This window comes from Neofelis nebulosa, chromosome X (genome assembly GCF_028018385.1).
Source record: "Neofelis nebulosa isolate mNeoNeb1 chromosome X, mNeoNeb1.pri, whole genome shotgun sequence".
Lineage (NCBI taxonomy): Eukaryota > Metazoa > Chordata > Mammalia > Carnivora > Felidae > Neofelis > Neofelis nebulosa.
The window spans coordinates 21,158,200-21,180,715 of NC_080800.1; the positions used below are offsets into that span (position 1 = coordinate 21,158,200).

Genomic DNA, 22,516 nt, shown 5'->3' on the forward strand with positions numbered 1-22,516 from the left:
TTTTGTTAAACATATAATTTTTTTTTATTTTGAGCGTGACACTTCTCCACTAGATAGCAAGGAAAAGTGATAACAATTACACATTACACAAAAGTACTGTACCATTGCCTTTATCTTGAAGGTTTTGGAAGCCTCTACAGTTAATAAGTTAAATAAAGGGCTTGAGTACATAAATATTTGTCTAGGAACCCTACCGTATCTACAACACAGTAAGAATCTACAGGAGGACAAACTTTTACCATACCACGCTGAGTGCAATTGCGTTATAACATTTCAAATATACAAAGCTCTGTTCTTTTTTTTTTTTTTAATAACAATGGTATGTACAGAATCAATAATCACAGTTTGGTGACTTCAACAGTCCATATTCTAGCAGAGTATTTCCCTTTGGTTTGATATAAAAACCTTGGTTGGTGTATGATAAAGAAGAGAACAAGAACAAGACGCCCCTTTCCGTTAAGTGCACTGTTAGCTATCTTACAGATTCGCATTCGCTTCCCTGGCCCTGGCTTCACACCGGGGCCCACGCTGGGGGGATCAACTTAGAGCGCCAAAATGCTATTTAAGAAAAAAAAAAAAAAGCTAAGTGGGGTGTCAGGAGGAAGAGAGGTTGGGTTTCTTAATTTTTTAACTTCAATACCAGGCGTCTTGGAGAGAAAACCTCCCCGATATTTTCAGTAAAGTAAGAGCGAGAGAGAGTGGATGTTCAGAGTCGGAGCGAGGTTGGCAGGGGCAGGGGCAGGGGCGGGTGGACAGCCAGCCGAGGAGGTGCCACGTCCGGTAGCGCCATGGGCTGCCTTGCCCGCATCCGGGCTGCTGCGAAGGCGGCCGCGCTCTCTCAGTGCCGTCTCGGGAGTGTGCTGGTCCTCTGTTTCCATTTGGTCTTGAGTGGTGCTGAGTGAGGTGACCTTTCGGGGTGCGCCCGGGGCGCGAGGGTGGAGGGCAGCCTTTAGCACACCTCCTTGCCCGTGCTGGTGCCCGGCAGGATGTTGAGCTGCGTGAGCTGCGCGGCGTGCTCCTTGGCCTTGAGCCTCAGCGCCGCTATGCTAGAGGCGCGTCTGTCTGCGGCCGCGGTGGCCGGGTCGGCCAGCGCGCCCGACGCCACCGCGCCCTCCACGGCCGGCGTGGGCTGTCTCAGGAGCGCGGCCGCGGTCGACGCGCTGGTCAGGGGGGCCATGGTGGAAAAGAGCCTGCAGGGAGAGCAAACAGCGCGGTCACGGCCTCGGGAGCTGAGCGCGGCGCCGGGGACGGCGTTTCCCGCCGCCTCTCACCAGGGGAGCGGAGGGCCACAGAAGGACGCAGACGGGCGCCGCCGCCGCAGAAGCCCGGAGTCGCAGGGCTAGGGTGGGCCACGGGCTGGGGAGCATGGGCGCTAGGCTGGGGTGCTCTGAGAGGCCTTTACTAGAGCAGGGAACCGACGGAGGGGAAAAAAACCAAACAAAAAAAGGCCATGGGGCCAGAGAGCCTGAAGGGAGCAGAGCCGGGGCGGAGGCAGGTCCTGCGACCCAAACCCCCACGGCCCAGTTGCTTGGATTCTGTGGTTTCGCCTAAGAAAGGGCTGTGTTCCCAGACCCGGAGCTCCACTTGCCAGAAGAGAGAAGAGAGACAAAGAGAAAAAGAAGAGGAGAGATGGAGGAGTAAAAAAGAGAAAGAAGCGAGAAGGTGGCATTAAAACTGAGCAAGACCTAGGCTGCAGACCTTGTACTCTTCCTAGGGCGCCTTCTCGGCCGGGGACTCCTTTTGCCCTGGGAGAGCTGGCCTTCTTTGTCGGCCTTCCCGCCGACAAGGCCGCCCTCCCGCGCCAGACCGAGCTGCCCGTGCCCGGCCAATGACCGCGAGGTGGGGGTGTGGGGCGCCCGCCTGTTGATTTCCGCTCGGTAGGCCGCTCGGACCCGCCCGCCGCCCCGCGTCCGGGTGCAACGACACCCCTTCCCCATCGCCCTCCCTGTGTCCTGCAGCCTCTCGCCCCAGAGAGCCCCCCCGAACCCGTGACCCCCGCGGGCGGTGCACGGCGACGCCCAAGCCAGGGACCCTAGTCCGTGCCACCGCCTCCAGTCGGCGCCGGGATTGCTTCTCGCGGCGCCTCCCTCCACCTCCTTCGCACGGCACAGCGGTCCTGCAGCCGAGACCAGAGCCCTCCCCGGCCACCCCACCCCAACTACCACCCCAACCCTACCTGCCCCCCCTCCTCCGCCCCCCCCCCACCTCCGCCCCACGCCCATGGTTTTGGCTCTGGGCTCCTGCAGGGCTAATTCTCAGTTTCCATCATTAGAAATGAGCCCACCAGGATTCGAGGAGAGCCTCCCGCTTCTCCCAGGCCACCTTCTGCCCCTCATGCCACCCCCACCGCACTCCTCTTCCAGCCTCTCCAAATCTCTCAGGTGCTCCAGCCGGGGTCTGCCGGCTTTTATGAGCCACTTGTCAGAAGGGAAAGGTGGGGGACGCGAGGTACACAGGACTTAAAATTGTTTGCTGAGAAAAAATAATAAAGGGTGTCCTGGAGGGGGCGTAAGATGCTCTGGTTCCACTAGGTAAACTGAGTCACTAACTACACACTTCGGTGCACTTGCTGTTTATTTTATCGGTTTGTTACGTGAAACTACTTCTCCTTCGTGTCTTTTTTAAAAAATTTTCTCTAAGATGATTTTTTGTTAAGTGGCTGCGCCGTTGGATGAATCTATTATTTCTTTGTTCTCGCAAAGAGAGATCATTGAAGCTGCATTCAGTTTTATTTTCACTGCACTTTCCAACTTAATACATCCCTCCTTTGTTTCTTTGTCTGTGTGATTATACAGACTTTTTATTTCATCATTCGATGTTCATTTAAAGAAAGGGAATTATAATATACGATGAACGGTTTCTTTTATTTCGTTGTCTTGTGCCGCAGTGAGGGTCGGGGCTTGCACATATGGGGGATGGCTGGCAGCGGGTCACTTGAGTGACAGGGAAGTTAGAGTCTGGGGAAGAAAAAAGAGTTCTTTGCACCCAGAGGGCCCCTGGCTCCAGGATTCCTGTAGAAGCCAGGGCTGTGTTGCTCTGCCAGGCCCTGAAGCATGGGGAAGGGTTTTGGCCAAATTGGAAGAGTCATCCCAGCTCTGTAGCCTACACGTGTACACGTTTACACACACACCACCTATGGCCTGAGCTGGTGCTTCCTTCAAATGGTACTTTCACAGCTTCCACTGGACACTCCCGGTTGTCATGGTTGTTGTCACTGCCACCGCCCTCCCCTATGCCACTCGGCCCCAAGTCATTCCCTTCAAGATCCACATTGAGGCAAAATTAGAGAGTATTTTCTTGGACTAAATCTCTAAGAGTTGGCCAAAGAGCAAAGATGTGGTGTAGCCACTACCTGTCTCCTGTCTCCGGCTCCTCCCTGACCCCAGGCTCTCTGTGTGTATTAGAGAGACAGACAGACAGACTCCCCGAGGCCGCGCGTTACCTGCCGAACGCAGGGCTGATGAAGGCCGGGTGTCGGAACACAGCGGCTCCGAGGAAAGTGCTCAGGCCCAGCGGCGCCCCGCTGGGCGGCAGGCTAGCCGAGCCAGGAGGCGGAGGTAGGCTCGGGAAGGCGGCGGCGGCGGCGGCAGCGGCGGCCGTCCAGGCCGAGTCGAGCGCAGGGTGGTGCGGGGGGAAGGGGCTGGCGTCCAGGTAGGGGCTCAGAGGGTGGGTGGCCGACAGCGGCCCGGGGAAGGGCAGCCCCGGAGGATGGGTCTGAGCGCCCGCCTTCTCCCGCTTGCGCCACTTCGCCCGACGGTTCTGGAACCAAACCTGCAAGGCGGAGACAGCCGGGGTCGGCGGGGCTCCGGACGCGCGCGCCCCCTCCCCCCCCACCCCCCCCCCCCCCCACCGCTGGGAACCTTTCCTCCTTTCCACTGAGGCCGGCGCCCACTCGCTCCTCTCTGGCCTCGGGTGATTCAAAGACACCTCTAGGGCCAAACAAGAGGCGAAAAGGAGCCCAAACTTAAGGCCAGCAGGAAATACAGGACAAGCAAACCCTTTCCAGTGCGTATTTCAAATAGCCTCGTTCCTTTCCCAGTTGGAAGAAAATGGTCCCGTGTGTTTAGAGATGGGGACACCGAGGTTTAAACGTCTCCGCTGCCATTTGCTTGCTGTGCGTCTTTAGGCACGTCACTTAAACCTCTCTCAACCTTGGTTTTCTAATCTGTAAAATGGTGATGATAAAACTTCACTCATAAGGCTGTTATGTGCGACGAGTAGCACAAAGCATGTGAAAGCTCGGTTGGATAGGGACTCTTGGCTATGGGCAGCCACCCAGAGATGAGTAGGTATCAGCCTGTCGCTGCCCATCAGCTATTCTCGCGGATTTCAGGTTTACCCAAGAGCTGGCAAAATCTCTGCTGTGCTGAAGAGGGGACCTCAGGAAGGCTGTTCATTTATTCTTTCCAGAAATATTTACTGAACACCTAAGAGCACTAAGCTGGGTTCTGAGGCTTGGGGGAAGCTGGGAGGGAGGGAAGGAACACCCAAGCAAACAAGCCCGCATTGTGGGCGCCAGTCCTCCGTGAAAGGAAAGACGGGTTAGGCGGCCTGCTACGGGCAGGGGCCCTGTGTAGGGCCCGGCTCCACCCAGGAAGGCACTGACTGCGTGGACCAGGTATGCAGCAACCTGGACAAATCGAAATGAGAGTGCAGGACAGCTGTAGACGTTACACGTCTTCAGAGCTAACAGGTCTTTCTTTCTTTGCAGGATGTGGTTTAAATAGGCTATTTAAATAAGATAGTTCTAGGTTTGGGGGAGATTTTTAGTACAAGGTATCTTCCTAATTGTTAATAGAAAGCAGTTTTAGTAGAGACCTTTACCTGAAATGTGGCAGCTACCATAGTCTAAAAATAACTCCCAGGCGCATGAAATTATTTTTATGTGACCTGTTCGTCACACCCACAGCTAAGAAGATATGCTCCTTCTCCCCTGAAGGCATTAATATTTTTAGGTTGGGGTTTATGCCTGCACACAAGTCTAAAAATTAAGAATGAACTCCGGGGCTATACAGAGTTATATTAAAAACATAATGTAAATGATCCTGGAGGAATTTGTTTGGGTTTTTTTTTTTTAAAGACATCCACGCCTTTCATATAGACACATTGGAGGCTGTCTTTACTAGCACTAGTATCTAAGCTTGGCTTGACTTCTAGACAGCCACATATGGCAAGAAAAATCGAGAATCCAAATCGTTTGATTATTTAAAATCCTGCTGCGCAGGAGCCCATCCATAACATTCCACAGCCCTGGAACAATCTATTTGTGAATTGGAGAAACACTCTAGTGTGGAAATTCAGAGGCTTGAAAAAGTAAGACTAGATGGGACCAGGCTGGGTGGGCAGCTTTTGTGTATCCAAATCTGTCTAGACGAGAATATCCGCCACTCTTCGATGGCAGTGAAAGGAGTAAAGGAGGGGAGGGGGGCAGGGGAGGCAGAATGCCCTCAAAGAACGTGGAAACCTTTTACAGACAGATCATCTCTCCCGGCTCCACTGCAATTATCAAGATGTCCCCCTGCAATTCCTCATTATTGAATTAATACCTCTGAGGCCCCCCAAAGGTAAACGAAAGGACTCTAATAATTCATATTCACTTAATTACATCTTCTCCAGTGAATAGGGAGAGAGGAGAAGGGGAGGGGGCGCTCTCTTTCTTTTTAAAAGTTATTTAACTTTCCCACGACTCGTTCCCCTGAGCTGAAAACACGGAGTTGCTGTCACATCTCTGTTTGACAATGGAGAAATGTGTCAACAGAAGGGAGGGGAACAGGCCTCATCATTAGCCCTCTAATGCAAGAAGCTGTTGTGTATTAAATGAGCCATATGGAATTTATTGTGCTTTATCAGCGCTTGATTTTGACTGTAAAGTGATTCACTCAGCTCCTAACCCAGGGACATCTGTTTTCTGTTGGCCGTCGGGGCTGCCCAGTGTTGATCGTCTCTCTGGTTATGAGGCCTGGGTTCGGAAATGCACTCTGGTATGGGGCTGCAAACACCTTTAATAGCATTGCACTCACTCCCTATTAGATCAATGTGGGCTCATTGCTATAAAAAATGGGAAATCAAATAGCATTAGCCAGCTCCTTGTGCGGGCGGAGGGGAAATCAAACAGCATTTTGCCTTCAAATGGCCCTGTTTGTTCTAGCACTAAGTGGGCTTTTATGAAGCCCGATTGGAGACTTAATCGCAGCCAAATACCTGCTTGGAGCTGAGCGGATTTGTCTAACAACCAAATCCATGCTCCATCCCATTATTTCAATCAGGAGAAGTCACTCCTCCGATTGTTTCCTACAGGGGCTGTGGAACCAGGGGGCTCCTGACTGCATTTCAGGGACCCTGAAACCCCTCTTCTGATTCCGGACTCCTCCCTCAAGGCTCCCAAACCCAGAAACCTTCCCCTCCAACCTCCTAGGTCTCCATATTTTAATCTTTTGGGGCATGTGTGTTTGGATCTGCTTTTCTGATTCTGCTCCTCTTCATTTTACAAAGGGGGTCTCAACCCACACCAGTTCATCAACTCCCCTCTCTCCCACTCTCCCCCCACCCCTGCCTCCCCGCTCTCTGCAGCGCAGCTCACCTGGACTCGGGCCTCAGTCAAATCCAGCCTCATGGCCAATTCCTCCCTATAAGAAAGTAACACACAGACAGGAGGTCACAGCAGGCTCCAGCAAACCTTCCCAGCCACCTTCCCCTTTCTGGCAGGCTTCCTCCACCAGGGCCTCTCCTGGCTGCCTGCCTGCCCTCACCCCCAAACATATGGGCATCGTGATCCCTTCACCACTCGAGTGCCTACTATTTGATTGAAAACATAAAAACACACGACACGTTGCTTGATGTAAGATATTGTAGTGTATCATCCTATATTCAAGAGTGACAAGCGTGGCTTCTTGAGTCTCTAAGTCGAACTGGGCACTCGGATTCGCCCCCACTCTCCCTTAAGCCAGAGTTAGACAAGAAACACACAGGCACACGACGCGCATACCCTGTTTTTGTCCTCATATTACATGCGAGAAGAACTCAGCACTCAACCACAAAATTTTTTTCGTGCCCTTGGTTTCTTTCTGCCTTAAAATTTTTTTTTCTGCCCCCTCTTTTCTCTCTCTCCCTCTCTTTCCAGCTCTCCGCCTTTCCCTTCATCTCTCTCTCTCTCCCCCGCCTCCCTCCCTCCCTCTTCCCTTAGGTCATACTCCCCATTACCCTCTGGAGATATGTTAAGCTTGTTAAGAGTTCAGTGGGGTAATTTTTTGATTAAACAAAATTCTGCGCACCTCCTGACTCCAGTGCCCACTGCAAACCCTGCCCATCTCAGGGGAAGTCGATTTAACTGAAACCCTACCCCATCATTGCAGTTATTACTGCGACAATTAAGGCAAATAGGAAACCATTAAGATGCTGTAAAATGCCTTACGTACGACCTGTTTACCGAAAATCTGAGCTTGAGAGAATAATTGGCTGTACCCCCGCTAATATGGAAGGTCGGGGGCTGCCCTAGCCTGGGACCTGGGTCCGCACTGCCGGCAGGCCCCCCAGTCCACACTTGAAACTTCAGGACCAGGAGGAAACCGGCTCACCAAGCAGCACAGCGCTTTCGGCTGCCCCCCTGCTGCAGTGAGCACCAGCAAATCTAAAACCTCACTGTTGGCTGGCTCCCTGCCCGAACTAAGGAGCTCTAAGTAACCCCCAGTCGGAAAGGGGTGGGCACGGGGCGGTGAAGAGGAGCTGCCCCCTTTCACGTACTATGGTTCCCCCCGGAGAAGGTAAAAAAGGGCGGACCTGGGTGCCAATCGACACCACATCATTTTCTTCTTTTGAAACACACATGTGTGATAAATGCAAAAAGCAGGTCGGCCAGTTACCTATTGGACAGCACACACAGATTTTAAATTTTGTATTCTTTTTTAAAGAAAATGAAGGGACTGGATGATATAGGGAGGACCAACTTTAGCTCAAGGGATGACCTAGTTTAGTGTATGCCAGCACCAGATCAACTCTTTTCCATTACTGGTTAGGAGAGAGTCTGGCCATTACTTGCCAGATCAACACTTTAGAGCTGGCTCGGGCCTCGTCAGCTCTGAGCAGCAATGTCTCCTGCGGTTCAAAAGGGTGGGCAGCTTTCCGCTTCTAAAATGCATATTGAAAAGCTGCACACGTCTTGAGTGAACAAGCTGCCGGAGCTTGACAAGCCCTGCGCCAGGCAGACACCCAGCCCTCTCTCCCGACCTACTGTAGGAAGTTTGCCCAGACGCTGGCTCCTCGCCTGAGCCCAGATCTTGGCTGTAGGGTGGGAGAGGAAGGCCCCCAGGCAGCCAGCGCTCCAGGTTGGATGGATAAGCTGGGGCCCAGGGGCTCAGTCGTCTCACCTCTTTCCCCAAAACACTCGGGCAAGAGGGAACTGGAGCGTGATCAGGCGGAACACCCTGGCCGGACAGTCGTCCGAAGAGAAAAATCCCCCCAGCTGTTTGGTCCACTGACTGGCTGCCAGCATTCATGTCCCACCCCTGTAAACCCGTGTGCATGAAATGAACGCTGGGCTTAATGTGGGGGGGGGGGGGGGAAGAGAGGACAGCAATGAGAGGGGAAGATTCTGGCTGCTGCCCCCCAGATGTACAGATACCAAATCCTGTCCAGTTCTGACTTCCTGCCGTTATTTTAGGAGTCCTCAAACGACAGAACTTGAGTCTTTTTTAAAGGCCTTCTCCGCAGGCACGGGCTCCAGCTCTACTGTGAACAGCGAACAACGTAACTGATACCCACCAGTCTCCTGGGGCATCAGGCGGGGGTGGCGAGCGCACCACACAGTGGCCAAAAATAGCCCCTGTTTTTGCCTTGGCCGCGAGGGCCCCGCGGCGCTTCCTGCGCCTCGCCGGGGACCTGGCCGGGACCGAAGCGCCCGGGGTCCTGAGTATGTGCGCTGGGGTACGCGTGCCTCCAAGGTGGTGCGTTCAGGCACCCTTTGGAGAGGCCGTTCTTCTCTAACTAAAACTCGTAATTTGAAAAAATTAAACTGGAGAGACTTTGGGAAGGAAAGAAATCATCTCAGTCCAAACTTAAAGCCCGGAGTAGGGGTGGGGTTGGGTGTGGGTAGTTTTTGGTGAGCAGGGGTGGGTGCACTGGGAGGGCACACCCGGGTAGAGTCCAGGAGCCAAGCCCCTGCCTCGAACCCGGGGCCCCTGCCCACCCGCCTTCCCTCCCTGGGGCCCGCGTGAGCTCTCCACTAGCTACCGCCGTGAAAGCCGCGACCGCCCCCCTCGCGTACCTGGTGAAGACGTCTGGATAGTGCGTCTTCTGGAAGGCCCGCTCCAGTTCCTCCAGCTGGTAGCTGGTGAACGTGGTGCGGTAGCGCCGCTGTTTGCGCTTCAGCAGCCCCTCCTCCGAATCGCTGCCCGCTGACAGGCACACGCTGTCCTCGCCGTCCTTGCCCTCAGCGTCCTCTGGGTGCAGCAGCAGCTCCTCCTTGGGCGATAGCTCCCCGCCCTCGGTGGCCACGGCGGCGGCGGCGGCGGCGGCGGCGGCGGCGGCTACCGCGCCAGTGGCGGCCACGGCACAGCGCCGGGGCTCCTTGAGCAGCGCGCGGGCGTCGTCCTCCAGCAGCTCCTCCTCGTCGTCCTCCAGCAGCTCCTCTTCCTCGTCCTCGTCCTCTTCATCCTCCAGCAGCTCCTCCTCGTCGTCCTCGGCGCCCGTACCGCCACCCGCCGCCGGGGCGCCACCAGGGCCGCTGGCCGCGCCGAGGCGCTCGTCCGGGTGCGCGGCGCCCCCCGGGCCACCCAGCTCGTCCAGCGCGGGCGGCGGCGGCACGAAGGGCGCCCCGTTCTCGCGGTACGACTTGCTGCGGCTGATGCTCACCTGCGGTGCCTGACTGATCTTGAGCGTGTCCCAGGCCGCGGCGGCGGCGGCCGCGGCGGCCGCGGCGGCCCCCGCGCCGTCCGGCCGCTCCCCGGGCCGCGCGTTTGGCGGAGGCGGCGGAGGGGCCTCCCCGCGCGGACCCGCGGTGGCCGTGGCCGCCGCCGCGGCCGCCGCTGCCGCCGCCGCCGCCGCCGCCGCGGCGCCCTGGAGGAGGCGGCCCCCGCCAGGGCCGTACAGGCGCCGCAGCTTGGGCGGCAGGTGCAGCTCAGCCTCGAACGGGGCGCCGCTGCCCTTGGGGGAGCCTGCGGGCAAGGGAGAGCGGTCAGCGCGCTGGTCAGCCGGGCGTCCCCGCCAGAGCCGCCGCCCGAGGCCGGCCCGCCACTGCTCTCTCGGCGCCTAGGCCCCGGCCCCCCCTCCCGCGTGCTACCGGACTTGGACCCCCTTCTCTTTCCCACTTTTCTTGCTTTTTCTTTTTCTCTCTTTCTCTTGTTTCTTTCTCTTTTTTTCTTCGGTCCTCCTCCGCCCCTCGCCTCTCTCCTTGCCCTCTCCCATTCTTCCCTTTATTTCCTTTCTTCCTTCCTTTTACCTCTTTCTCTCCCTCTTTTTCTTCCTTTCGTTTTTACTTTCCTTCTCTTTTTCTTTCTCTACCGTCCCCCCTTTCTTTCCTCATCTTTCTCTTCTCCCCCTTCCTTCCTTTTTGTGCGCTTTCCGCGCTCTCTCTCTCCTCGTCCTTTCTTCATTTCTTTTTTCTTTCCCTTTGCGCTCTCTCTCACTTTTTGCCCTCCTCATTTCGGGGCATGGGAGAACCTGAAAACATTCAACAACTTGGGGAAAGAAATCACTACCACCCTGAAAACTCTGAGCACGACCTCTGCCGCTGCTCTGCCACGCAGGCCCAGGCTGGCGAGAGGGGCGCTGCCCTGTGAGCAACCTTTGGGGGGGCTGAGGAAGCGGCCCAGTGGCCCTGAGCGCGGGCCGTGCCCCAACCGCCCGCAGCTGGAGGGGGCGACGGCTCCTTGCACAGAAAGGCAAAGAAAAATCGTCCTGGAGAAAATTGGCTCCGAAAGGCCTGGGAGGGGGCATAAGGGGGGTACAACAGGCACAGGCCGCTCTTTCCCTTCGAGGAAGCGCCTGGCATAGGTGCCACTGCAGGCTAAAAAAAGAAAAGGAAAAAGTCAGTTTTATTTTAAACGGCCCCTTCTCTGCCATCTGCTCCTGTCTTCCAAGTGGCGCTGCGGCTGGACCGCTGGATTTGGGATTTTGAAAGAAATCAACAATTCTTTCCCTGTGATACCTCTGCAGTCAGCTCAAGGCGAAACTTGAGCGTAACAGGTTCGGGGCAAAACGACGGTTCTTTTGGAATTTTTAATTAAAAAAAAAATAAAACCTTTTAAATATTTCAACTCTATTTTTAAAAATAACACAGCAGAGAAAAAATAGTACCCAGAAGCCTCACATTTCATACATTTCAAATACAATAAGGAGCATTTGGGTAATCCCAGGGAGATGTTTTCTGCGAAGCTTGGGTTTAAAAGGTCACAAGTAATCTACAATTAAAAAAAGAAAGAAAGGGCGGGGGGGAGGGGTGGGGAGAACACCGCATATAAAGAAATCCTCCAGGGAGGAAAGACCAAGGCTCAGTCTGTCTGGAGACCCCTATTCACAGCTTTAGGGGTTCTTGTCTTCAAGTTGTTGTTACAAGGGTCCACCAGGCACCTGCTGTTTCTGACCTGTCGCCCCTCTTCAGAGCACTCCCAAGGCCACCAAAGCGGGTATTTAAACGACCTCAATACCGAGAATTTAAGCCCCCACCCCCTCCAAAGCGATGCTTGGCCTCTGTTTCTGGAAGCAAAGAGGAAGAGGCAGCCCCTGGCGAGATGTTTGCCGCTCTTTGAGACACCAGGCCTCAGAGTTGTTCTCTGTCTTTCCTCCATGTCCACCTTGACAACCCCAGGCCCCTGGCTCCCGAACATCAAACATCCAAACCAGTGCCCAGCGCTCTTTGTAGGTGCCTGGTGAGCGCAACCTTACCTTGCACGGCCTTTTCCTGGTCGGCGCGGCTGGCCAGTGGGGCGGGCAAGCTCTGCGCGGCTCCCAGCAGCCGCATTTTGCAAGGGCTCCTTCGGCCCAGGATGCTGTCGATGCAGTAGGAGGAGAGCAAAGTTGGAGATTTACTTTTGCACTCGGGCCTCTCCGAGCAGCCCTCCTCCTGGTACTGATTGCTCATGGCTGGGGCTTTTTCCCTGGGCGCAGAGAGCGGGGCCGCTGGCTGCCTCTCCTGAAGGGTGGGATAATGGGTGTGTGTTGGGGGGTGGGGTTAGATGGCTGGTTATAGTGGATATTACTGCGGTCTCTGCGCCTCTGTCTCCCTCGGTTGCCGGCTGTTGCCTCCCGCCCTGCCCGCGGCCGGAGCTCGCCCTCTCCGCGCTCAGGACAGGCAGTAACAAGTGTAGTGAGCAGCGAGCGCGGAGCTCTGGAGTCTCTCTCCTCCACGTGCTGAGAGGCGCACTGTGATTGGCTCTCGCCAGAGGCCGGGCTGCGCCGGGCTGCGGGCTCAGCGCAAAGCCTGGACTGGAGTCCGGAAAGGCCGGCGAGGGGTTGGGGGGGGGCGGTGCGGAGGCTGAGGGGACAGCAGGCTGTCACCCAAACCATTTTTTCTTTTTTTGTTTTTAACTAACAACTTTCTAACTTATCCATCTTCTTCCCGCAGCTTCCCCTTTAACCCTTCAAGACTGGCCCGAAGCTCTAGCTTATTCTGATGTCAGGCCTGTGGGTGCCACTTGGGCGCCGTGCGCCCCTTCCACCAACCAGGGGACCTTGCTTCCTGGAGGCGAGGCCTGGAGGCTCGCGTTCAGACTGACTTGGTACTTTTCAAAGCCAGGATTGCGGTCCCAGGACAGCGCCTCGACCTCAGTGGCGCCCAGTCGCCGTCCTCTTTAGGCCGGACGAGCCTCCGAGGTGTCAGGGGGATGGCCGCCAGCAAACAAACGCTGTTTGAGCGCTCACTTTTGTCTTGTGGCCCAAAGCCTTGAGCAGTTAGTCTTCACCCTGAGCCGGGAGGCTGCTCTCTGGTTTGCAGCGTCCCCCGACTTCTCTTACCTCCGTCTTTAACTCTGGGAAAAGTCCGCTTTAAGACAAAGCTCGGCCAGTGGAGCGCGGCCTTCACTAGAGCAGTTACAGGGCAAAAAGGGACAGGCGAGTGTCGACTGCGGGGTCTGGGAGTCTCCCTCTTCTCCCCAGACTCGCTTCTCTCTTCTTTCCGCAAGTTCGCTTCCACTAGTTAGGCTGTCACCCCGAGGTCGGACGCTCCCAAATCTCATGCAAGGAGCGGAACTGTGGGGGCCCTGAGTGCTCCAGGGTGGGAAAGACCCAGGTTCGGCTGCTACCAAGTCTGAGCGCCTACATTTCTGAATTCTTAGGGCCCGGCTCCCATTAGCAAAGGTAAGAGAGTGAGCCTATGATTGAACGAACGCGTTTCTTCCCAAACAACTTACTGCGCGTCCAGCACTGAGAATCGAGACCAATTGGGACTGAAGTTGGGCCAAGCCAGTGCGAGGGTTTGGCACGAACGCCCACTTTTTCTGGGTGCTGGGCTCAAGGGACTGCCAGGGGCCCCGACGCTGGCAGGGTGGGGGCAAGGGTGGTGGGTGGGACAGGGACCGGCGAGGGGGAATCCACGCCGGGTTTTCCTCTCTCAACCCCCTTCAATATGTCAAAGAGAAAAGCGTTTTACAAAGGATTATACTTGAATCACTTACAGTCAGTATTTAAAAATACAAGAATGCATAACTGGGATTTTTTTTTTTTCCAGCCATAAACATCTGCATAACTCTTGGATGCGGGTGGGTGGGCGGCCGACAGATTGAGCTGGCTTGGCTGGAGCATTCAGGATACGACTTGAGGAGGATGAAGGGTTGGGGATGGGTATATTAATATTGTTAATACTAATGCTGATATTACTACTACTATTAAAGGCAAGAGGAAAAATATGTCTCTCTGTGTCCTTCTCTCTTTCTGTCTTTTAGCTTGATTCTCACCAGTTTTTCTGACACTTGGATGTTCGGACCCGGGAACGGAGGAGTCCCTGAGCTATCTCTGACATTTGATTTTCTTTTAAGCCCTGCCTGCTGGTCCAAGGCACCTGGGATATTCTGCCTTTCCTGCATTCCTCCTTTTTCCATCCTCATCAACAGTTCGGCGTTTTGATACCGTCCCATTCAGCTTTCGATTAACATTCGGCACGCCGATTTCCTCCCCAGCCGCGAGAGCCCACTCCTGGGAAGCGGGTCTGGACGCAGCTGTAAAGACGCGTCGGTTTCCTCCAAGCCTCCAGCCGCGGACCCTCGCGGGCGTCCCAGCGGCTGGTCGCTGGGAGAAACAGAGGCACTTTTCCCTCACGGGAGGGCCCTGCGTCGGAAATCCACAAGACCCGGCTGCTGGGTGGCTCCGTGACTTCAGAGTCGGCTCCGCACACGCAAGGAGTGGGCTGAAAATGAGTCCAAAAAAGATCGTGTTAAACAAAAAAGAGACACAAATGTACAAATCATTTCTGAGAGCCTAACAGTGTTTCAACTCTCTCGGTGGAAGATTTCTTTGCTTCCGTCTCTCTCCTCCCCCTTCTGCAGCTGTTCTCCTTTTTTTAAAAAAGAAGTCGGACTTTCTGCTGGGGAGTATTCTAATTTTAATCATCCACTGTAAAAGGGGAGGTTAACATAGACTTTCTGATTCTGACTTAATGACCCCTGGAATTTAATTCTATTAATGGAATATAAATGTGTTTGTTTGGGAAACCTGTTTGAAAACACTAGATTTGTTATTTTATTTTGTTTCTTTTTGGTATTTCTAATCAATCTTCCCCAGTGAGGCCGCTATTGGGAAGGCACATCCATTCACTTTGGGGAGAAGGGCCTGACCCAGTTCACTTTACACCCAGCAGCCCTGAGATAATCTTTGTCACAATTCAATACCAACTTCAAAATCTACAATTGACTCTTGCTATTCCCAAAAGATTAAATTAAACAACAACAACAGAAAACTTTTCTAGCATACCCTCTGGAAGACAGAATCTGCTGTCATCCCCAGAGTGTCTAACCAGAATATGGGTTTAAGGTGTACATGTTATCCTATTTGTTATTTAATTTTTTTTTTAGATAAGCTTTACACCCAACATGGGGCTTGAACTTACAACCCTGAGATCAAGAGTCTCATGCTCCACCAACCGAGCCAGCCAGGCACCCTTCCTATTTGTTATTTTAGAAAACAAAAATGATACTTCTCATATCTAGGAAGAATTTAGCTGATTTGTTGAGTAGGTAAACGTGTAAGAATTGGGCTATAGGATGTGTATAAAAACTTTTAGTTCAGCCAATTTCATATTTACTGTCATCTCTCTTTTACCCACGAATCAAAGTAATTTCATTTTACTGGCAACATTTTTCACATTTGTACTTTGAAATTCACAACTCCTGGTTCCTCTTGTATTTGAGGTCTGTAACTGTTGGTCACCACCACCCCCCCCCCCCCCCCCCCCGGGGCTGCCTAGAAAACAATAGTTTGCAGTTCATTTGCCTTTAAAATCAATCACTAAAATAAAAATGACAGTTATGGTCAGAAGTGAGGGTCAGAAGTGTTTAAAACTGTTGTTTATGGTGAAAGACGAGGCTTGTCCCCAGGACTGGAAATAATAATTACCTAGAAGAGGCAGATGGAAGAAACTCCTTTCTTTTCCGTGGTGAGAACTAATTCTACACTGCAGTTTCAAAATTATATTTGCAAGAAATGCAGGCTAAGGGGGTGGCAGTTTGATGTCATTATCCAGGGGGAAAATGTTTGCAGGAGAGTTAACCTTGCACACTTCTCATTTCAGATGTTTTAATTTACTGTGCAATATATGCATAGATAAATAAAGCAGTGATGGGCTTTCAGCCTCACCGGACACTCAGGTCCCCTTAAATTATGCTCAACCTCTTCAAAACATATATTTAAACAATAGAAATAAACTTCGTTGGACTCTGGCGACCAATTTGGAAGCCATTGGAAGGGAAGACAATAAGTCCTGATTACACTCGAGGATTCTCTGTGATGTGATATCCCCTTTGCCAAGTCATTTTGCTGTTTTATTTATTTAATTTTTTTTAACAAACTTTCATTCATTTATGGTCTTCCGCAACCTGCTAATTTAACACTGGAGCGCGTTATTGCAGTGTTAGGAGGAGAGAAAGAGGGAGAGAAAACAACAATACTGCAATGATCCAAATGATACAGTAGAATTATAGCAATTATAGTTCTACTTGTGGAAGAAAACCTTGCTGAGATCAGGCAAACAAACTGAAGCCTTGTGAGGATAACAAGCGTCGGGATTGACAGCCGGTGCTGGGAAGAGCTGGAGGGCATAAACAGAAATATTTGCCTCCCCCCCCCACCCCCCCTTAACTCCAACCAGTTAAGGTTAACCTCCTCAAATGCTGCCTTCAGAGTCTTATCCATTTCAGGGTATGCAAATCGAGGTCTCTCCTTCTGGAAGTCTGGTAATAGGCGGAAAATACAACATAATCCGCTTGCCTAGCTCTTGGTCCTCGCCTTCTCTGCCCCGTGCTTGCCCTCCACTCCCTACCCCTGCCTCAGTTCTCCCCAAGGCTGCTGGGATCTGTCTGTGGACGGTGTTTGTTTGTTGATGTGTTTTCAAAGAATCAGCCTGCGGAAAGGTCCAAAGGCACTGGTAACTTGGATTTCCAAGGAAGACTCCTTGGTGTTTGTTGATTCCCCCCCCCCCCCTTCTACACGCCCTGTCGTCCGCCTGAACCCTGGGTTCCACCAACAGGGCTCAGCTGTGAGAGGTTTGTGGGGAAGCAGTGCTTTTGGAAGCGCCCCGAAAACCATGGCCAAGCTCTAAGGTACCGACGTGTGGGTGTGATCACTGCGTTAGGACAGCTCCCCTTATTTGCAAACCTCGCCACTTTTGGTTACCCATCAGCAGGCAAGGATGGGGGTGGGGAGGGAGAACTAGAGAGAAAACAGACCCACCCCCATCCCAATCATCCACCCAGGCGGCCAACCGAGGCATTTTTCAGCCTTGCTCTAAGCACAAAGCCAGGCGAGATGGTCGCAGGCTCACATCTGCCCTCGGAAGGCGGGGGTGGCTGGGGGTGAGCAGAGGAGCGGGAGGTCCCCCCCTTCCCACCGGCGAGAAGCAAGCGGTGGGGCTCTCACCCTGAGTCCCTCGGCGGGAGCCCCTCCCATCTCCTGCCGCACCATTCCCCAGGTTTCCAGACCAGAGAGGGAAACTTCTCGGCGCCCTGTAATCATCACCATCAGGTTTCTCCTCTCCAATGCCGCCGGACTGCGGGACCCTGAGTGCGTCCAGGGTCGAGGCGTCCCGGGTGCAGCCAGCGTTACTCTGTAGCTGTTCCTGGCGTCCCCGGACGTGGGGGGCGGGTGAGCGGAGGGCATGGGTGGGAGTTCACGTAAAGGAGCAGCGAGGGACCCAATGCCGGCGTCAGTCCGGAGGCCCAGCCGACCCCGGCAGTCGGCGTACTCTCAGGGGAGCCCCCCTGTCGGGCTCGGCTCGGCTCGGCGCCACGGCCAGAGCGCGCCCCCTAGCGGGGTCTCCGGGTGGGCCGGGCCCTTCAGCCGCAGCCTCTGGGCACTGAAGTTGGCAGATCCTAGTGATACGGCAGGAATGAATGGGGGAAGAAAACAAAAGCCTTGGAAACATTTCCAAGTGTGCAATAAAAGACCCATCTGTACCTTTCTTCTCCAGCGCGTTCGTGGTTAATGTCCCCCCATGCGCGCGAGAGGGGAGATAATTGCTGGGTGGATTCTTGCTGGCGAACCTCAGGAAACACTGGCCCGAGAAGTGGAATGATTGGGGGTGGGGGGAAGGCAAGCATGCGGAGGCTGCAACACCAGCCTGAGATCTGAATCTGCCCGCTGGGGTGTTCATGGGGTCTTGGCCGCCTGTGCCCTCAGGTTCCTCAGTCCCTGGTAAGGGGTCATCTGAAGGTAGCTACTCTAATATTTCTGTAACGCCACATTCTGGCTCTGCGACCCCCTCCCACCTTCTGACTTTAGCATACTCCACCTTCGGATTATAGGATTCTCCAGTTTTTGCCTCCGTGATTATCACCCTCCCTTCTGTCTTCATGATTCCTCCACCTTCTGACTCGGTCCCACACCCGTGACTTGACGGCCCCCTATTTTCTGACTCTCAGGGAATCTGACCACCGCCCTGCTCCCCTTCCCCAGGCACCACTTCCCTCCGGCAGCATCCGCATCGGGAGATCCTCAACCCCAGATTCCACCACTCTCCGCTACTCCCAAATCACCTACTCCCACTTGGTCTGGCCAGAAATGCAGAAAAGAGAAATGCAGGGTTCATGTCCATCCCCTTTGGATCAATCTGAAAATGTTGAGTTTTCTTGAAGCTCTTAGAACCTCTGGTGAAAAGTTACTAATGAAGACTTTACAAAGATGAAAAATTATTCTAATCAATCCGTAACTTGGTATTTCTTTTGCACTAGTGTGTTAAGCCTCACCCCTCAATCAGAAAAACACAAATCGAGCTTCTCAAGATGTGGAGTGTCTACATGCATACGTCCTCAGCCCTGCAGGATTTTAAAGTCATGCTAAGGCCACCAAAACATTTAATGGGTAAGGCCTAGAAAGGAGGGTCCAAAAATAGGAGTGATGATGGCTCTTTACAGTCTCTTTTTTTGCCTTGTGTCTCGCTAATTGGGAAGTTCAACACCAGGTTTTCCCTGCCTAGAAAAGGCTGGTATTTCAGAGTGGGGGGAGCAGATGGAAGGGGTCCTATGGGAAGGGAGGTGTGGGTGTCCGCGTGTTTAATTAAGAGTTGCATTGTGTTCTTGAAGGGAGGAGGGAAGATGCCAAGGCCGAGCAGCGTTCTGTTCCCTTCGTCACAAAATAACCTGCAAGAAAGAAAGAAAGAAAGAAAGAAAGAAAGAAAGAAAGAAAGAAAGAAAGAAAGAAAGAAAAAGAAAGAAAGAAAAGCCTGCGAGTAAGACAGAGCCGGCACTCTGCAATAGATACCATTAGAACCACACTGCCTCTGGAATAAAGCTATCTAATTTCCTGCCGCAAATCACTTACCCGATCAGAAAACACAAATAGCTGAACAGAAGGGGGAAAAAAATAGAGGAGGAGGACGAGGACGAGGAAGAAAGGCCCCCGGAATAAAAATAACTGCGCAAAAGGGCTTGCATTCCACGCGTTGACAGGCGTCTCCTCCAAATCTGGGGCAGTCGCGTCCTCCCCCAACGGTCCCCCTTCTGCCCCCGGATTTGCCAGCCCACCCGGGATCCGTTTCGGGGACACTCCGCATCTTTGGGGGCAAAAAGGGCGGCTCCCCAGCCGCGAGGAGGGCGATGGTGGGGCAGAGAGCTGGGACCCTCCCGGCCTAGGGGCCTCTAGGGGCGGCGGAGGCCGGGTTCACCGGCCGCGACTTTGCGTTCAGGCTCCCTCCGGCACCGCTCGGCCCGGGCGGTCTCGGTTTCCCCGTCGGGAAGGAGGCGCCCCCACGTCGTGTCGCCTCCGGGCTCTCGGGGACCGGGGGAGCTGAGCCCCATGGCGCTGACAATTGACGGGGGGGGGGGGGGGGGGGGTGCGGGCGGTCAGCGCCCGGAGCGGGAAGGGCGCCCACGAGAGGGCGCGGGCGGGCGGGCGGGGGGTGGCCTGCGGGGAGAGGCGCCGGGACCTCGGGTCCCCGACACCGCCCGGCCCTCGAAAACGTCAGCGGTGGTGGATGCGAGCGGAGAGTCGGGGCAGGAAATGGGGGACAAGAGCAAAACAATCTGCCCAGAAGCAAATGCACACCGAAAGGGAGCCTTGGCAGTTTTTCTTTGGGGATCCAATGAGCTGATCTCAGATTTTTTTTGAGTGGGAAATCGCAGATTTCTCACAATCGCCTGAAATGTTGTGTTGCATGCCTCTGAACATCACATTCTTCCCTCTGAACATCACATTCTTTCCCGCACTTTAGACTTTGCGGTCTTAGCACATTTTCTGGCACCCGGGAGCAGCTTGGTATAGCCTTTCTGCCCCGAGAACTGCATGATGGCTGTGGGCGGATACAGGATATTTGATTTGAGCAAATGGCAATTGATTTTTCATTCTCGTGAGGGTGGGGGCTGATTGATCTCACCTCCCTCCCCCCCTCCCCTCCCTTTTTTTTTTTTTTTTTTTTTTTTTTAATCTGGGCCTCATTTTCTTTCCTCAATTCCCCTGTTACTGCTATTGCGGCCATTTCATTGTTTATGATTCGCCCAACTTAACGCTCGCAAAAGACGAAGAAGAAATTAAAACCAATGTATTCTGCTCAGAGAATCCCAAAAAGGCTGCAAAGATTGAAACCCACAGTTCAAGTGAATTTGAGACCTAGGAGTGATTTGTACTTATTTCTTTTCATGGATAATAGAGAGTTGGTGTTATCTGTCACTGTATGTTCTCTCTAATAGCTCCAAGACTATAATCTAACAGGTGTAAAATTTCCCTTTTGTGAGAAGGGAAGAGACCACCAACACTATCTTTTAAATAGTACAAATAGAAAATGCAGTTGTAGACAGTCTTCCGCCCAGGAGAACCAATTCCCAGCCCAACTTGCTTTCTCTCTTTCTTTCCTATCCAGGCCTGGTTTGGGGAGTAGGGTGGTGTGTACCCCACACAGAGGGTTGTAAACAAAGAATGGCTGATTGGAATTCTAGGGCCCCAGGCAAAAATATCCAGAAAGGGCTTTTCAACTCTCTGCCAACTGCAAAAGGGACTGCTCATCAAAGAAAATGCCTGTCGTTTATTTCACCCACTTCCCTTCATCTCCTCCAAAAATACGGCCCACTTAGGTATTAGGCATCACAGGATGGGGAGGGAAGAGGCCGAGACTTGTTCCAGGACTCTTCTTTCCCCACGAGGGCCTCTCTGCAGCGGGAGTCCGGTGAGCGCCTGTTTTCCTCCGGGATGGGCCTCGTTCGTTCGCAGAGGCTCATGGGCATCCTTCGTTCTCAGGCACCCCTTCTACAAGTTCCCCTACCTTCCAAGCACCCCATCAACCAGGCCTGGCTCCCCCAGCGTAGAACGCAAAAGGATCTCAGCCAGAATGTTTTGTGGAAGATGGGAGGGGAACTGGCCCAGGAGACGGCTGCCCCTTGATCTCCTCGTGGACCAGCTCCCGCCTGCTTCTGCTAACCCTCCTCATATCTTCATCAGCTTTGGGGCGGGAGCATTTTGATGTTATTTATGTAAAAGAAACGACATCAGAGTAACCTTTTTAATGCACTACACTAAAGGGAGATTGAACTATAACTTTGAAAATTGTGACATTCCAATGAGAGCTATATTAAATTGCTTAAAAACATTTTGAAGGCATCATTGGTCTTGTCTGTAGTGGTAAGTGAAACAAAGGATTTCACAGCATGTCAGGTTTAATACTAACTATGCTCCTAGTTAAGACTTTCAGCTATTAAACAGAAGAGCGGAGAAAGGGAGATGGTGACACAGTAAATGAGGGGGGTGGAATAGAGAAGGCGGAAGACACCTTGGAGAGGACAATCCTGAGTATTGACTGTGTGTGTCAGCCATCATCCTAAGTGCTTTTCACATGGACTGACTGTTTTCCTGACAACCCGATGAGGAAGGTTCTGTCATAATCCCTCTTTTACAGATGAGGAAACTGAGGCATGGAACGTGTGACCAGATGGTCCCGGTTTTCCGGAGGTTTGTCTGGTCTTCACACAGAAAGTCCTATGTCCTAGCCAGTCCCTCAATCCTGGACAAACCGGGGTGGTCGACCACCCTAGGCACGGGAAGGATTAGTTTGCCCAGAGACACAGAACTGGAGCGAGGATGTGAACCCAGGCGATCTGACGCAAGTCAGCAGCCCTTCCCTCTGTAAATCTTGTCCATTTTGCAGATGAGTAACTTGAGGGTCGGAGAGAAATTAACTGACTTGTCCACAGTCACAGCTAGCTAGTGACAGGCGGGATGCTACAGTTTGGGACTTGGGAATCCACCCCCTTTCTACTTCTATAAAAAAGAGTTTTTGTGGGGGTGCCTGGGTGGCTCCGTCAAGAGTCTGACTTCGGCTCAGGTCACGGTCTCGCGGTTCGGGAGTTGGAGCCTCGCGTGGGCTCTGTGCTGACAGCTCAGAGCCTGGAGCCTGCTTTGGATTCTGCGTCTCCCTCTCTCTCTCCCCCTCCCCCACTTGTGCTCTCTCTCTCTTTCTCACAAATAAATAAACATTAAAATCATTTAAAAAAAAACGAGTTCTTGTGGAAAACAAGGTGACTTTTTAACAATCTTGAAGATAAAATTGAGGGGGCAAAAAGAGATAATATCCAAGATAAAAATGTATACCATATTCAGACACGCATATCATCACTACCTGGAAGTAAGAGAACATGGAGAAAAAGGAGGTCGCCTATATTGTAAACACAATTTATAATGAAAGACAATTTAAAATTTGCAATAACCAAAGAAAATAATTATATGGAACATGTGGCCATTAGGCAGGGAACATTTTAACTCTCAAAAGCATTTGGGGTATTGTTCTGATACCATAATTGTTCAATCATGACGATCATTGTTCTACCTCACACCCTCCTCAAAACTGGCAGCCCCCTGCAGTGTTCAGTGTCTCCAAACAGCTTCTCATGGGCCCTTA

At 53.0% G+C, this 22,516-nt stretch overlaps 1 protein-coding gene across 3 annotated transcripts; it reads right to left on the reverse strand.

Annotated features, from left to right (window-relative positions):
- On the reverse strand, positions 1-18,068 carry ARX (aristaless related homeobox). 3 transcript variants are annotated; one of them, XM_058713094.1, is made up of 6 exons: positions 17,056-18,060; positions 11,878-14,332; positions 9,260-10,148; positions 6,581-6,626; positions 3,443-3,771; positions 1-1,190 (listed from the first exon to the last, which is right to left on the reverse strand). In XM_058713094.1, exons 2-6 carry the CDS (start codon positions 12,071-12,073, stop codon positions 950-952), a joined length of 1,701 nt encoding a protein of 566 aa, XP_058569077.1. In that variant the 5' UTR covers positions 12,074-14,332; positions 17,056-18,060; the 3' UTR covers positions 1-949. The 3 variants fall into 3 exon arrangements, with proteins under 3 accessions (XP_058569077.1, XP_058569078.1, XP_058569079.1); XM_058713096.1 differs by lacking the exon at positions 1-1,190 and adding an exon at positions 2,711-2,957 and having other exon boundaries at positions 17,056-18,068; XM_058713095.1 differs by lacking the exon at positions 17,056-18,060 and having other exon boundaries at positions 11,878-14,659.
- Positions 18,069-22,516: the final 4,448 nt, after the last annotated feature.

Excerpts from the sequence above, each read along its gene's own strand:
- ARX (XM_058713094.1), bottom strand. The coding sequence starts at position 12,073 with ATGAGCAATCAGTACCAGGAGGAGGGCTGCTCGGAGAGGCCCGAGTGC. Across the intron at positions 10,149-11,877 it reads CCAGGAAAAGGCCGTGCAAG|GCTCCCCCAAGGGCAGCGGC; the intron begins GTAAGGTTGCGC and ends CCTTGCCCGCAG. Across the intron at positions 1,191-3,442 it reads ATCAGCCCTGCGTTCGGCAG|GCTCTTTTCCACCATGGCCC; the intron begins GTAACGCGCGGC and ends CTCTCCCTGCAG.